The following is a 17,539-nucleotide window of genomic DNA, read 5'->3' on the forward strand; positions in this document are numbered from 1 at the left end:
GAGCTATAATTCTCAAAACAGCTTGGTACTGGCACAGGAACAGGCCTGAAGACCAATGGAATAGAACTGAGGACCCAGATATTAAACCACAGACCTATGGCCACCTAATCTTTGACAAGGGAGCCAAAAAAATAGAATGGAAGAAAGACAGCCTCTTCAACAAGTTGTGCTGGCAGAACTGGTTAAGCACCTGCAGAAAACTAAAGCTGGATCCTTCTTTGTCACCTTGCACTAGAATTAACTCCAAATGGATCAAAGACCTGGAGGTAAAAGCTGACACACTGAAAACTCTACAGGAAGGAATAGGAGATACACTAGGCCTCCTTGGCACAGGTCGAAACTTTCTTAATAAGGACCAAGAATCACAACAAATCAGAGAAAGGCTGGATAAGTGGGACTGCATTAAACTGCAGAGCTTTTGTATGGCAAAGGACATAGCTAGTAAACTAATCAGGAAGCCTACAGAGTGGGAGAAGATCTTCACCAACCAAACAACGGACAAAGGCCTCATATCTAAAATATATCAACAACTCAAAAAATTGAATCACTCCAAAACTAACCTCCAAAGTAACAACCATCCCATTAACAAATGGGCCAAAGACTTAAAGAGAGTCTTCTCTGAAGAAGAAACAAAAATGGCCTATAGACACATGAAGAAATGCTCAACATCTCTGGTCATAAAAGAAATGCAAATCAAAGCAACTCTAAGATTCTACCTCACTCCAGCTAGAATGGCCAGGATCAGGAAAACGAATGACAACAGATGCTGGAGGGGATGTGGCCAGGAGGGATCACTACTACACTGTTGGTGGGAGTGCAAACTCATTCAACCACTATGGAAAGCAGTGTGGCAGTGCCTCAAAAGGCTAAACATAGAGCTCCCCTATGACCCAGCAATTCCACTACTTGGCATTTACCCAACCACCCAGAAACAAGGACATACTAAACCCACTAGCACAACAATGTTTATTGCAGCACTATTCACCATAGCAAAGATATGGAACCAACCTAGATGTCCCTCAGTTGATGAGTGGATCAACAAGTTGTGGTATTTGTACACAATGGAATTCTATGCTGCTGTCAGAAAGAATGACATCGCCCCATTTGTTAGGAAATGGAAAGACTTAGAAAAAATCATATTAAGTGAAGTAAGCCAGACTCAAAGGAACTTAGGCTCAATGGTTTCCCTCATTCGTCATAATCAGTAGAAACCTTGGGCTCTACTAGCAGAGATTTGCAATAGAGCAAAATCTTGATACATAAGGACATATAATGTAAGCTAATTGAAAGGACCTCTAGGATAGTGAAACAAAAGCCATATAATGAATGATTGTTGTCCTTAATGTACTATGTTGTCTCTCATCTCCTTTGCTGTCCCTTGGTTATCTCATATTGGTATAGTATCTCACTTTGTTATCTGATATAGTGAATTTATTTGTATTTGGATATTTGAAATTTGATAGGGAAGGGGGGAAAACCAAGAAGGGTGGGGGGTGTGGGGGGGGGAGGGAAACGGGTACCAAGACATGTGAAAGGGTATCAATGTATGTGAATTAATGCACCTTCTATCTGGCAAATATCATGTAACCCTTTTACTAATTACAATAAAAAAAAGATTTAAAAGTAAGATACATTTTTGTATATGTCCTATGTAAAACTTCTTTACAAGAATGATCTTAATTTCTCTTTTAGTATGTGAATTACTGAGAGGATTCATAAGCCAGAAGGACCTCACTCTTCTAACAGCTTGGTATGTTTAATTGAGGGATAGGTTGATACTTTTAATAGAAGTTACTGCAGCAATACTGGAACCTCTTGTCCCTATGTTCAAGGTAAGTCCTTGTGTTGCTCCAAAAGTTAGAATGATAGAAGAGCTTTGTTTTGTTTGTTTTTAGATTCCAATGTCATCATCATTATGCCTGTCATTATTATTAGCTTTCATAAAATGTGTTTACTTCTACGTTTGTTACATTTCTACATTTCATTTATTTTATGTTACCTGTTTCCTAGATGCATATGCATATGTATTTACTATGTTTAAATACATTGAGGCAGTCTTTATTATATTTCAGGAAGGAAACAGAGTTCAAGGCACTCACTGTCGTTCCTACAGTCATGAGGTTATCGGGTACCGAACCCAGGTAAACCCCCATATTCACACAGTTCATCTACCAGAGATCTTTTGCACAGGGAAATGTAAATAAAACCTTTAATGTTGAAGGAAGAAAGGAAGCGAGAAGCCTTGATAGTTGCCTCCCAAGTATATTAAATTTACACAAATTCTGAGGATTGAATCAGCCATTCTGGCTTCCTTAACTGGATATACTGCTCATCGTTTGAAATATTGTGAGGCTGGAGATTTTAGATGCAAAGACAAAGTATCCTATCCAGGCCTTCAGTCTGAATATCAGAAACTTAAAGAGTTCACAATCATAATAGAACTACTACTAATGATGTTAAAGGAAAAAGCCCACTTATAAAATTGGCTGTCAGTTTAACCAAAACCTTTATTTTTCACAAGGTCGTACAACAGTTGTCAAATGCCAGCATGATTCCTTTTTTATGACCTCATTTCACAGTGATGAAGCCCCTATTTACTTTCCTCCAAGAAGTTATTATAGATGATTAAATTCCTTCTTCTCATGACAGCTCATAGCAAATCCTCTTCTACCTAATCTACTCTGATACGTTTCAATACATCGAAAACAGATGCAGGTTTTTTAGGCCTCTGAGGTCACTGAAAGGAACCTAGACATCTCCTTGAAACATATTTAGAAGTCTAAGCTTCTTGGAGTTCACTTCCCTGGCTGCAGTCAGTTGACCATATAAACTTTTTAAAGGACATAATCCTGGATATCTTTGGTTCATTATGCTTAAATTTAAACTTGACACTGAAAAATAAAACCAAAAAATCACTGAAGTTTGCAAGCATTGAGGTGACAGGATTAGTTTAGTTTAAAAAATATGTAACTCTGGCCAGGCATCAGTGGTTCACTCCTGTAATCCTAGTGACTCAGTAGGCTAAGGTGAGCAAGAATTGAAGTTCAAGGATAGTGTCTGGATCCTCAGTTCAAGCCCCAGGAGCCAGAAAAAAAAAAAAAAAAAAACCTGATACCAGATGTTGACTCATGCCTATTATTCTAGCAGACTAAGATCTGAGGATGGTGGTTCAAAGCCAGCCTGAGCAGGAAAGTCTATGAGACTCTTATCGCCAATTAACCACCAAAAAGCTTTTGGAAATAGAACCATGACACAAGTGGTAGAGTACTAGCCTTAAGCACAAAAGCTCAGGGACAGTATGTAGGCCCTAAATTCAAGCCCCAAGACAACACACACACACACACACACACACACACACACACACACACATCATGAGTGCCAAAGGTATACCATAAATTGTTATAATGTGAAATTTTTGAAGGTATGTACGTGATCATTAGTGGTGCATTCTTTTAAAGGTATCTATTGGATCCAAGTTTCTCTGCCTATGAAGCAATAAATAGTTTTGAAGCTGCTCAAGGCACTACTTTTCGTCCTTCTAACAGGACTTGGGATTATAGGAAACATGTCTGTTTTTGTGTATTATCTGTGCGGTTTAGGGGACGGAACTAAGAAGAAATCTATACAATTGATTCTCATCCATGTGGTTCTCACAAATATCATAATACTTCTTTCTAAAGGATTGCCAAGCACTATAACAGCTCTGGGGTTGAGGAAATTTCTAGATGCTCTAGATTGTAGAATTATTGTTTATCTGGAGAGGGTGTCACAGGGTCTTTCCATCTGCACCAGCACTCTCCTCACTGTGGTCCAGGCCGTCACCATCAGTCCCAGATGTTCTGTGTGGAGGAGGCTCAAGCCAAGGTCAGCATGGCGCCTCCTTGCCTTGTTGCTCTCCTTTTGGATACTCAGTTCCTTCATTAGCATGAACTCGCTAAATTCCATCATAAATACTAGTTTAGTCAAATCTCAGTTTGGTGGAAATGAGTACTATTGTTATGCTATACCAAGAAGTCAGAAAATAAACAGTATTTTCCTCATTCTCGTGGCTATGAGAGATGCTGTGTTTCAGAGTGTCATGGCTGGAGCCAGCGGCTACATGGTATTTCTACTCTACACGCACCACCAGCGTGTTCTATATCTTCAAAATTCCAAGCTTCTCTACAAAACTCTTCCGGAAATAAAAGCTGCTCAAAGTGCTCTTCTGCTGATGCCTTTTTTTCTTTTCTTTTATTTGACAGGTTGTTTGATCTCTTTATACTTAACTATAACCTTAGAGCCAATTTCCATATTAATACGTGCTCAAGAATTTCTGACCCTTGGTTATGCATTTCTCAGTCCATTTGTTCTGCTTCACAGAGAAGGACATCTGGCTAAATGTTGGTGAGCTTAGTGCAGAGATAAAGACTGAGAATGTCTGAGCTTCATCTTTAAGCTGGGCTGAAAAACTTTTCCATTGTGTTATTCTGTATGAGAACTAAAAAGCAAATCAAACAGTTTAACATATGATCATTTTTTTCTCCAACAACAATCCTTTTGACCTGTTTGTCTGAGCTGATTCAGAGTTCATATAGCTACCTAGAGTGAAATACAAATCTTACTCTCTCAATTTTCATGAATCCTATTAGTATTTCTGAGTCCTTTATGACCACTGTTCTAGTAATAGAGAAAAAGACAAAAAAAAAGCCAGAAAACCAGACAGACAAATTTTATCAAAATTACTCACCTTTAAAAACTTTTTTCTGGAAATCAACTTTCCATAAACTAGGAGAGATTGTGAGGCATGATTTTTATTTTTAGTCTTTGTGACAGGATATAATGTAATTTGATAAAGTGAAATTATATGTCTAAGGTTAAAATTGCTTTTGTTGTTGTTTTGCCAGGTCTGGGGCTTGGACTCAGGCCTAAGCACTGTCCATTAGTTTCTTTTGCTCAACAGTAGCATTCTAACACTTGAGCCACAACTCTACTTCCTGTTTTTTAGGTACTATATTGGAGATAAGAGTCTCATGAAATTAACTTTCCTGCCCAGTCTATCTTTGAACTGAGAGACATATCTCTCGGCCTGCTGAGTGGCTAGGATTACAGGCATGAATTATCAGCACCTAGTATAGGTTAAAATTCCTTTTTGTTGCATTTAGAATAGTGCTATACACAGAGTGGGTGCTTGAGTTGTTGGGATTTGTTTGTTGTTTTTCTTTACTGCAAACTGGTAAATATTGTGTTTTAGATTGAAACAATTAGTTTACATTTGTTTCTGATACCTTTGATAAAAACAGATGCACAAAAAAGACATTTGATGAATTAAAGCATTTTTTTAGACTATGGAAAAATTACTAGTGCATTTATCCCTTTTGTCTAGTATTTCTATTTTAAGGAAATTAAACTACAAATACTCCTTGAGAATTACATAAGTACAACATTATATAATGTAGTATTCATTATTTCCTAAACATAAGTTAATTAAAAATAGAAAATGGACCTACTTTTCCCTCTTGGCTGCTGGACAATATTCCTAAGAATCCACCTATAGAATTGACTTTTATGGAATGTGTGAACCCAGTGGAGACTTCAGTCTGTATGTAGAATGACATGCAAGATGTAATTTTAATCCATGGAAGATGAATACAAGACTAATGTGATTCAAACTTGAATCCAATATGTTTAATTTGATGTTAAATACATGAGGAAACTGAGAAATAGAAGAAAAACTTTACTTTTTATGCAAAAACGTAATGAACAAACAGTTGGAAAGTTTGTTTTAGTATTGTGTATCTGCTAAATTGTTAAGATGTGAATTTTGTGTTTTTCAAAATGAATAAATTATGTTTATAAGTCAATTGTGGCTACTTTCTAGATATTACTTATTCATGTCTTAGTGTTCTCAACAATACAACGCTATCAATCTTTTTATTATAAAAGCATCTATGAAGTTGGTTGTGTTAGCTCACACTTGTAATTCTAGCTACTCAGGAGGCTGAGGGTTACAGTTCAAAGCCAGCCTAAGCAGGAAAGTCTGTGAGACTCTTCTCTCCAATTAACCACCAGCAAACTAGAAGTAGGACTGTGGCTCAAAGGTGTAGAGTGCTAGTCTTGAGCAAAAGAGCTGAGGGGACAGAACCTAATCTCTGAGTTCAAGTTCCATGACTGACAAAAAAAAATGTGACTAGCTGAAAATAAATGTAATTATAAATGAAAATTTTAATTCTTGTTTTCTTGTGGTGAAGCCATTAAATACAGGTATTTGAATGTGTAGTTCTAGCAACTAGGTATCAGTTGAGGACGTTTAAAAAAGCTATTTATGATACTTCACTTATTGTAATAGACTAAGAGCACAAAATCTTTTCATTCGTACAGATAGGTTTACACTATATTCTTTAAAGAATTCTATCAGATTTCATTGTTATGCCTGACTATTTGGCTTAAACAACTTTGCTTAACCAAGGTGAATGATTACTTCACTTTGTTTGTTTGTACTTTATACACATACTTTTTTAATATATTCCATTCAATTTCTCTACCATTTAATTCTTCCTTGGATTTTTTGATTTATATACGTTGTTGAGTAGGTTTTCACAGCTTCATGCTTGGTTGTCATTGAATTCAATAGAATCTGTGAAGAAGAAGAAAATTACATTTGTATTGTGAGATAAAAACAAGTCATGAGAATGAGAGCTGTTCTGTTTTGTGGGCTGGAATTGTTTGCAATTCTGAAGGCAGAAGAACTTGCTGTGATGTTTATGCAGATGGAAAGCCATGTACTCACTGCTGCAGCCCAGAAGACTGAAAGATCACATCTCAAAGAGCCATGACTTACCTAATTAATTACCTAAAGTAATATAAAACAACACTCAAGAAGTAGAAAAAAAGAAAAGAACATAAGGAAGAGAATAATTTTTAAAACCCTATTACAATATAAAATTTTGTAAATAAAATTAGATAAAGTAAGGAGAGGAATAAAAACTTTTTTTTCTTTTCCTTGAGCTTGAATTACTGAGGCTTGAATTAGGCATTGAATTAGGTATCGCCCCTTAGCTTCTGCTAATCTGTACTGACACTCTACCAGCTTAAGGCATAGCTCCATTTCTGGGTTTTGCTAATTAGCAGGGAGATAAGAGTTTACAGGCTTTCTGGTCAGGACTAACTAAACACTGCAATTCTCAAATATCAGGCTCCTGAATAACTAAAATTATAGGCATGAGCCACAGACATCCAGTTCATAGGACATCTTGAAAATTAAAATATAAACACACACACATTTATGTATAATATATATGTATGTATATGTGCAGTTGTTGCTTAAGGTTTAAGACAAGACAAAGAATTGGAGAATTCTCCTCTGGTCCTCTAGCATTGCCATGTGGGGAAGTGGTGATGTGAAGATGGACACTATTATACTTTCTTCTGGTCCGGTTGGTTTTACATGTGAGATCATGGCCAGGCCAGTCCAGGGTCAGTTGTCAGCTCCGTTTCATGTGGAGAACTTTTGCTGGTCTCAATAATCAACGGACTATGAGCTAGGCAAGTTTCCACTTGTCTTAAAGACCAGCTTATGCAAGAATGGGTAATAAATATCAAAATGAGCTATGTCCTCTAAATGGGAAAGATAGGATACTGACTTCCTTGACATTAAATTTCTAAAGAAGGCCCTGAGGTCTTGAAAAGAAAAAAAAAATCTCCGTTGTCAAACTAACACGTGCACTGTATAGCTTTTAAATAAATATATGTGTGTATATACACATATGCAAATATATGTATAAATATAAATTCAGATGTGCTTACAAAAGAATTTTCAATTTTCAAAACAATGTAATCTAGTAAAAGTGCAAAAGAGGAGCATTCTATTGCACCAGGAAATTTAGTGACTTTATATAATTACTTTATATAACCATTTGTATTTTCTCTTACACATATAATTTTCCAAGTGCTTAATTCATCTCTGCCTTGATTGCCCTATTCAAATAAAAGGACCAAAACCAGAATTAACTCAAAAACCCATCTTTTTGTGGCACAAGCATTTTGAGTGCCTTTGTTAGGTAAGGAGAATACAGCCATATAAAAAAATAAAGTCAGACCAGTGGCGAGGAGCCTGCTTCACAGGCCATCCATAAGCTATTCACATTTCTGGAAAATGTGAACATTCATTTCTAATCCCAGCCTTGCGGGAACATATTTTGCCATTTTTTTTTCATCAGGAACTAGAGAATTCTGCTTTGACAGTAGAGTCAGAAATGAAAGACTATTTGGGGATATATTTGAACTAGAAATATAGTTGTTGTTATACTATATATAGCAATATGTGGGCTTATCTGATTATTGAGTCTATTTGTTCATTAATAATCAAGGAATAGCTGGGCGCTGGGCTCACACCTATAATCTTAGTTATTTAGGAGTCTGGGATCAAAGGATCATGGTTCGAAGCCAGCCCAAATAAGGAAGTCCATGAGACTCTTATCTTTAATTAATTACCCCTCAAAAAGCCAGAAGAGGAGCTGTGGCTCAAGTGGCAGATTACTAGCCATGACAAAAAGGTCAGGATTAGTGCCCAGGCCCAGAGTTCAAGCACCAGGAAAGACATACATACATTGTACATACATACATACATACATACATACATACATACATACATACATACATACATACGTAGTACGTACATGTGTATGTACGTGCGTACATACATACATACATGCATACATACATACATGGAATAAATAAACACTAGGAATAAATAACCACTTATGGGAAACACTTTGACCTTCCAATGGGCCTAGTTAGATCAAGATAACTCTAGTCTCCTCCTTTGTATTGGTTGCTTGATGTGAGATCACAGTCCCTGGTATTGATCATTTTATATTCCTGAGTTTGAAAAGAGGCTTGAGAAAAATTGAAATGATTTGTTCTATGTCTTAGATTCTGGTCTCCCTGCTGACTGATGGAGTGTTATAAAAGCAAATATTGGTCTGGGAAATGGGATACAAAGATATGGCTAGTTGCTCAATTACTGAATTCAGTCTTCCTACCAGTACAATTAAATCCTAATTACACTAAGACTTCTGAGCCACATAAATTTAATAGTTGTGGAGGGAGAAAGAAATTTTACTTAAGGGATTAAGATTCAGCACAGAGCTCCTATCTACCTGACAGGCTCACAACTGTGGAATAATGAAGCCTTCACTACTTTATGGTGACCAAGTGCTCTACAAATCCTGAAGCTACAAATAACACTTGGGAAGTCTCTTCTTGCCAGACAAACCAACCCAGTAACTACTGGGCAGCTACGAAGGGGTGTAGAGTCAATAATACTTTGATTTACTTATAGATCCCATATAAAATTTCCTTACAAGCATCAATCTTAATTTCTCTTTTCCATGTAAGGTAACGTGAGGATTTGTAATCCGTAAGTATTACACTCTTCTAATATCTCGGCATAACGTAAATGAATGATGGATTAGAGGATAATAGCTAATATAGCTAATATTTTTGCAAAAAGGCTTGAGTATTCTTGACCTTATGTTCAATGTGAGTTTTTGTATAAAGTTTTCATTACATGTTCTTTCAAAAGTCAGAATGGTATAAAGCTTTGTTCTTTTTTAAAGATTCTAATTTCATGTCACCATTATTAACTTTTAAAACTTAGGTTTACATCACTTTTGTTATATATCTGTATTTCCAAACAGATGTTCGTTTTATTTTCTTTCATGTTCCCTTCTCTCTATCTCTCTCTCCATATATATGTATATATATATGTGTGTGTGTGTGTATTTAGAATGAATGTATTCTTTCTGCATCCATCTTCAAATTTCTCTTTTAAAACATACTGTGATATCATAATGTAAATCAACTTCATTCCTTAAATGTTTGTTTGATATAGGACCTACTAGCCATTATGAAAAATATATAAGTGATCTTTTAAGAATTATAATTTTTCAGGCTATTAATTATTATAAATTTAAGTACTTCAATTGCATTTTATGTATGTTTTATGAAGCAAAGATTAATAATAACATTCTATTACTGAAAAAATTTTAAGTCTTCAATGTGTGTATTTACCTGCCTACCTTCATTATGAATCTGACTATAAAACTTGCCTTTTTATTTATTTATTTATTTTGTCGGTCATGGGGCTTGAACTCTGGGCCTGGACATTGTCCCTGAGCTCTTCAGCTCAAGGCTACTGTCCTAACCCTTGAGCCACAGCCCCACTTCTGGTTTTCTAGTGGTTAATAGGAGAGAAGAGTCTCACAGACTTTAGTGCTTGGGCTGGCTTTGAACCACTATCCTCACATTTCAGCCTCCTGAGTAGCTAGGATTACAGGTGTGAGCCACCGCACCTGGCTAAAAGTTGCCTTTTAAAATTGTGTTTCTCTAGCCAATCTGGGACCACAGTCACCTCCCCCCTTTTGGATATTATTCATTTCATTTCTGCAGAAAGAAAAAGTACTGAGGTTTGTCAGAAATTTTCCAGATCTGCTTTGGAGGCTACTATTAGAGAAGTGAGAAGAAACTGGAAAAAATAGAAATCTAAGGATATATATTTTAAAATAGTTCACCACAGGTTAACTATAGTTCCTATCAGGTTTGAGATATTTTCAGTGCATCCATTTAAGAGACTTCAATCTCTGAAAGATTTAACCAATGTAATATTTAACCAATGTTAATATTGCCATACTGCTTGTTAAAGCCCATCATTAATTAGTATAAATGATATTTTACCCAATCAAGATTTTTTAATACAATCAGGATATCTTTAGGTTCTTCATATTTAAGAAGAAGAAATAGAGATTGAAAGGCACTAACTGACATTCCTACAGTCACGGACTATCTGCTCTCAAGTCCAGGAGCCTTCAGGACAAAAAGAAATTGTTAAACCTTTAATATTTAGTAGGAAAGACAGGAGGAAGTCTTGACCATTGTGTGGCAAGCATATAGAATATGAACAAATCACAGATGAAACATTTTGGCTACATTTATCTTGGATATATTATTCATTTGAAACAATATGAGACTAGGGATGCTAAGTGTGGAAAAATAATATTTAATGCTGGTTTGAAATTGATAATCAGAATCTTAGATAGGTAAAGATCAAGTTGTACTACTGCTAAGAGAGTTTACAAAAGGATACAGGTGGAGCCAGGAGTTTGGCCTAGTGGTAGAGTGCTTGCCTAGCATGCACGAAGACCTGGGTTCAATTCCTCGAAACCACATACATAGAAAAAAGCCAGAAGTGGTGCGGAAGCTCAAGTGGTAGAGCTCTAGCCTTGAGAAATTCCAAGGACAGTGTTCAGGACCTGAGTTCAAGCCCAGGGCTGGCAAAGAAGAAGAAGAAGAAGAAGAAGAAGAAGAAGAAGAAGGGTAAAAGAGGCCATAAATTTAACTGAGATCATTGTTTTTCCAAAGACTGTGAAGCAGCTTAAAATGCCATCATTTGGCCACTTTGGTGCCACAAAATAAGGAATAGGGTTCTATGTATCCTGCAACTTTACATATATCAGAAAAGTGCCATAATGTGACTTTTTTTGCAGATAACATATACAATGATTACTGATTTGTTCTTTAAAAGACATCTGATGAGTTCTGGAGTTTGGCCTAGTGGTAGAGTGCTTGCCTAGCATGCACAAAGCCCCGGGTTCAATTCCTTGGTACCACATACATAGAAAAGAAAAAAAGCCAGAAGTGATGCTGAGGCTCAGGTGGTAGAGCTCTAGCCTTGAGAAAGTCTAAGGACAGTGCTCAGACCCTGAGCTCAAGCCCAGGATTGGCAAAAAAAAAAAAAAAAAAAAAAAGACATCTGATGAATCCAAGTTTTCTGCTTCTAGGGTAAGAAAATGGATTTGAAACTGATCAAGGGACTGATTTTCCTACTTCTAACAGGACTTGGAATTATAGGGAATGTCTCTGTTTTTGTGAGTTATACGTGCAATATCAAGCAAGCTACCACTAAGAAGTCTGTACAATTGATTCTCATGCATGTGGTTCTCACAAATGTTTTAATGCTTCTTTCCAAAGGATTGCCAAGGACAATAACAGCTTTGGGGTTGAGATATTTTCTAGATGTTACAAGCTGTAAAGTTATCCTTTACGTGGAGAGGGTGTCACGGGGTCTTTCCATCTGCACCAGCACTCTCCTCACTGTGGTCCAAGCCATCACCATCAGCCCCAGAGGTTCTTGGTGGAGGAGGCTGATGCCACGGTCTGCATGGCATATCCTCCCCATACTGTTCTTCTTTTGGATGCTCAATTCTTTCATTAGCATGAACTTGATCAATTCTGTTAGAAATTCAAACCTGAATGAATCTCACCTGATTAAAAATGGATACTATTGTTTTGTTCTACTAGGAAGTCAGAAAATAAACAATATTTTTCTCACTTTCATGGCTATGAGAGATGCTCTTTCTCCAGGGCTCATGTCTATGGCCAGTGGCTACATGGTATTTCTTCTCTACAAGCACCACCAACGTGTTCTCTACCTTGGAAACTCTAAGCTTCTCTACAAAACCCCCCCAGAGATGAAAGCTGCTCAAAGTGTTCTTCTTCTGATGCTTTGTTTTCTTTTCTTTTATTTGATGGACTGCTTGCTGTCTTTGTATTTAATTGTTACTTTAGAGCCCATTTCCATACTAGTACATGTTCAAGAATTCATAACCCTGGGTTATGCATTTCTCAGTCCTTTTTTACTGATTCATAGAGATGAACATCAGCCTGAATGGTGCCAGGCTTGGCGGCAAAAAAATGGCATTGAAAATGTTTGTGTTTCATTAATTCTTTAGCTTTCTCAGGTTATTCTGTATGAGAAGTTAAAACACTTTAAAATGCAATTATTCATTCTCAGCAAAACAATCTAATTGACCTGCTTGACCCAGGTGACAAAGATCTCATAAACACCTAGAATAAAACAGAAATCTTGTTCTCTGAAATCTGCCTAATTCTGGCTAATTCTCTGAAGTAGCCTAATATTTGTCATGACCACCATTCTAGTAGCAGAAAGTCAATAAATAGACAAAGCTAATTAAAAATTAAAAATTTTTAATTAAAAATTAGCTTTCCTGTAAGCGACAAGAGAAGGTAGGGCAACTTGTGAGGAAGAAGCAGTGATTTTTATTTTTAGTCTCCGTGAAAGGTTCTATTGAACCTAGCACACAGTGTGTGCTTGAGGTTGCTTTGTAGTTCTTGATTTTGTTTTGACTGTAAACTGTAAGTTTTGTGTTTGGATTAACTACGTTAAAATTGTTTCCTAGAAGATTTGGTCTATTGAAGAAGTTTTTTGTTACGGAAAAATTATGAGTGAATTTGTCCATTTTGCCAAGGTTTCAATTTTGAGGATATGAGATTACAAATGTACTTACTTTTTGAGAATTCCAATAAGAAAATATACAATTCAGTGTTAATTATTTTGTAAGCATCTCTTAATTAAAAGATAGCAAAACAGGCATTTTCCTGGCTGTTAGAGAATATTCAGAAGTACCAGTATATAGAATTGGATTTTGTAAAATTCATGAAACCAATGACTTCAATTTGTATTCATATAGAATAAAATGATGGTGCAATTTTAGTCAATAAAAGATCAATGCAGTACTAACGGGATTCAAAATGGAGTGTGCCATGTTTAATTTGATGTTAAATACAGATAGAAACGGGAGCAAAACAGTAGAACTAAGTAAATGAACAAACAGAAGAAAAAGTACGTTTCATCATTATATATTTCCTAAGTTATTAAAATGCAAACCTCAGGTTTTTTCAAATTGAATAAGCTATGTTTGAAAAGCATTGTGAATTGTTTCTGGACATTACTTACTAGTGTCTTGGTACTCTCAATAAGACAATGCTGTAAGTATTTTTAGTGTAAAAGTCTCTGGGGGGGGGCAGGAGTTTGGCCTAGTGATAGAGTGCTTGCCTAGCATGCACGAAGACCTGGGTTCGATTCCTCGGTACCACATACATAGAAAAAAAAGCCAGAAATGGAGCTGAAGCTCAAGTGGTAGAGCTCTAACCTTGAGAAAGTCCAAGGAGACAGTGCTCAGGCCCTGAGCTCAAGCCCATGACTGGCAAAAAAAAAAAGTCCGTGAAAATCATTGTGATTATTTCTTAGTTTTGAATAATTTAATTTTTCACTTCTTTTTTTATATATTTTTATTGTAATTAATAGAATGGTTACCTTATATTCACCAGATAGAAGGTGCATTACTTCACAAACATTGATACCCTTTCTCATGTCTTGGTTCCCATTTCCCTCCCCCAACCCCTGCCTAATTTTTCACTTCTTAAAGAGGATCTGACTAGTACAGTACAAGTGTTTGAGTTGAGTATGGAGTTCTGGCAATTAGATATGGATTGCAGCATTTGTGTGCGTGTGCTTGGGAGGAAGAAGAGGAAGGGGAGGAGGGGGAGGAGGGGGAACCAGTGGAGGGGGTGTGCTGGTCTTGAGACTTGAACTCAACACCTGGGCTGAGACACATCACTTCTAGCTTTTTGTGGTTACTTTGAGGTAAGGGTCTCTCAAACTTTCCCTGCCCAGGCTGGCTTCGAACTTTGATCCTCAAATCCCAGCATTCTGAATAGCTATAATTACAGGGATGAGCCACCATGCCAGGCTAGATGGAGGGCAGTTTGAGAAGTTATTAATGCTAATTTACTTTGTATAAAAGCTTAACAGGACACAAACTTTACATTGATACAAATAGGTTCACACTATATCTTTTAAAGAATATTTCTACCAGATTTCATTATTGTCCCTGAACATTTGTGTTTAAACAACTGTACTTAACAATGAATGATTACTTCATCTCAGTTGTTTGTAAATTATATATGCTCAGCTTAACATACACGATGCAATTGCTCTTCTATTTAGTTCAACCCCAATCTTTTTTGTTTACATATTTTCTTTTATGAGGTAAGGTTTCCTAAGTTCATTTTGAGCTGTCCTTGACCTCATAGTTCTATAGAGTCTGTGTAGAGAAAGAAAATATTTTTACCATGAGGTGTAAAAAATTAGCAAAAATGACAACAGCTTTAATATTTGGAATAGAATTGTTTGGAAAGCTGGAGCTAAAAAGGTAGAGGACTCGCTTGTGATGTTTATTCAGATGGAAAGCCATATACCCACTGTTCCAGCCCCTGAGACTTTGAGGAATCACATCTTTAGTAGCCTAAACCACCTAACAACACCCAAGAAGTAAAGAAAAAAGAAGAAGATGAGAAGAAAATAATATAAAAATATCTGTTTACATAATAAATAAAATATATAGATAAAATTAGAGAAATCAAGAAGAATAAAAACAAAGGACATAAAATGTTTTCAAATAAAAAGAAACTATTGACATATATGTGCTATAACATATATACATTTATTATTTTACTATATGGAGGGGTTATAGTTACATTCGCAAGATAGAAGGTGCATTAAACATATATACATTTTTAAACTACACATACGTGTGTGTAGTGTGTGTGTGTGTGTGGTTTAAAAAATGAAAGAATTGGAGAAGTCCTCTGGGTCCTTTGATACTATAACCTGCCAAAGGTGGCAGTAGTGATATGGTGTTAGACACTATTGTATTTCCTACTGTTTCAGTTGGTGCTGTATGTAGGCCGAATGCCAGGCTAGTCACCAGTCGGTTGTCAGCTTCAGGGCATAGTGGGAGCTAAAGCTGGCTCTAATGAGATTTCTCTTTCTGTGGCATATATGTTCATAATGTCATTTTGAATACTAGTAGGCAAAAATCTAATTTTCTTCCCAGATTTTTTATCTTCATAGCATTAAAAAATTCTTCTTTGTACAACTACTTGAAGATAATAAAAACATTTAAGTAAAAGTAAAGTGTCATGTTAAGAGTTTGGCCTAACGGTAGAGTACTTGCCTAGCATGCACTAAGGCCCAGGTTCAATTCCTCGGTACCATATACATAGAAAAAAAACAGAAGTGGTTCTGAGGCTCAAGTGGTAGAACTCTAACCTACCACTAGGCCAAACTCCCGGCCCCGAGGTCATAAATTTATTAGGAAATAGCATGTTATATATAATGTTTTTCAGGAACCTTTTCATTAAAATAAATAGAAAAAATAATCCCTTAGTTTTGATTGTTGTTGCTTTTTTGGCCGTCGTGGGGCTTAGACTCTGGGCGTGGGCCCTATCCCTGAGCTTTTCAGCTCAAGGCTATCACCCTGTCCCTGTGTCTGGGTGTTGTCCCTGAGCTCTACAGTTCAAGGCTACTGCTCTCCTCCTTGAGCCATAGCACCACTTTCGGTTTTCTAGTGGTTAATTGGAGTTGAGTCTCATGGTCTTTAGTGCCCGGGCTGGCTTTGAACTGTGATCCTCAGATCTCAGCCTCCTGAGTAGCTAGGATTACAGTATGAGCCATAGCACCTTCCCCTTAGTTATTTTTGATTCTCAAACTGTTGATGTTGTTATTTTTACTAGATCTATTCGTGGAGTCGGAAGATGCATGGACTAATTTCATCCAGAGAGTGATCTTCCTTTCTCTTAATGGAGCGGGAATTGTAGGGAATACCATTATACTAACGAAATACATGTATACTCTTGTCATAAGTCCTGAGAAAAACCTATAGGCCCTATCCTCATCCACTTGGCTTTTTCTAATTCAATCACTATTTGTAGCACAGGGATAGGAGAGATACATAAAAGTGATGCTTTTTATTTCAGAAATTTTCTAGGTGATATTGGTTGTAAACTTGTCATTTATCTGGGAAGAGTAGCTCGAGGTCTGTCCATCTGCACCACCTGTCTCCTCAGCATGGTCCAGGCCATCACTGTCAGTCCCAGAACCACCCTGTGGAGAAAGCTCAAACCACAGACTGCATGGCAAGTTCTTCCTTATCTCTTCTTTTGGATCTTTAATTCTCTGAGAAGCGTGAACCTGCTACACTATATCACAGCAGTCAATAGCACAAACAGATCTGAAGTTAGAAAGAATGTTGGCCATTGTTATATGCTACCATCTAGGCAAATAATAAGATGGCTTTTCCTCTCCCTCATGGCTCTTCGGGATGTGATCTTTCAGAGTCTCATGGGCTGGAGCAGTGGGTACATAGCTTTCTATCTGTATAAACATCACAAGCGAGTCCTCTACCTTCATAGCTCCAAATATGTGAACAATTCCAGCCCAGAAATCAGAGCTACTCTAAGTACTCTCATTCTCATGGCCTGCTTCCTTGTCTTTTATTGGGCAGATTTCATGTTCTCCTTCTACATGGGTTCTACCTTGAGAAATGATTTAATAATGCTAAACATTAAAACATTTCTAGGACTTGGATATGCTGTTTTCAGCCCTTTCGTCCTAATCAGTCGAGATATCTGGGTTGCTAAATCCCAGAGGGCTTGCCAATAGGTACAGAAGTTATTTTCCACTCTAACCCCTCCATGAGCTACAGGTGTATACATTAGGAATCACCCAAGTCTGATAATAGGAAAAGTGCACTGTTCACTCAGCAATTCTAGGAAGCTGGGCAGATTCTTGTCAGCCTCCCATCTCTATCAAGTATGTGACGTTTCGCTTCTTTTTTTCCCTGGGAAAAATACTTGAGGT

At 36.8% G+C, this 17,539-nt stretch overlaps 1 protein-coding gene and 2 pseudogenes across 1 annotated transcript; all 3 read left to right on the forward strand.

Moving 5' to 3' along the window:
- Positions 1–3,487: 3,487 nt before the first annotated feature.
- LOC150048234 (vomeronasal type-1 receptor 4-like) lies at positions 3,488–4,387 on the forward strand (annotated as a pseudogene).
- Positions 4,388–11,825: 7,438 nt separating this feature from the next.
- On the forward strand, positions 11,826–12,767 carry LOC150048235 (vomeronasal type-1 receptor 4-like). The gene has a single exon (XM_090355273.1). The coding sequence runs from the start codon at positions 11,826–11,828 to the stop codon at positions 12,765–12,767; it is 942 nt and encodes a 313-aa protein (XP_090211399.1).
- Positions 12,768–13,587: 820 nt separating this feature from the next.
- LOC150048236 (putative vomeronasal receptor-like protein 4) lies at positions 13,588–17,341 on the forward strand (annotated as a pseudogene).
- Positions 17,342–17,539: the final 198 nt, after the last annotated feature.

Source organism: Megascapheus bottae, chromosome 22, assembly GCF_031878675.1.
Source record: "Megascapheus bottae isolate mThoBot1 chromosome 22, mThoBot2.hap1, whole genome shotgun sequence".
Taxonomy (NCBI): Eukaryota; Metazoa; Chordata; class Mammalia; order Rodentia; family Geomyidae; genus Megascapheus; species Megascapheus bottae.

What these genes read in the sequence shown, in the direction of transcription:
- LOC150048235 (XM_090355273.1), top strand. Translation starts at nt 11,826, where the DNA reads ATGGATTTGAAACTGATCAAGGGACTGATTTTCCTACTTCTAACAGGA.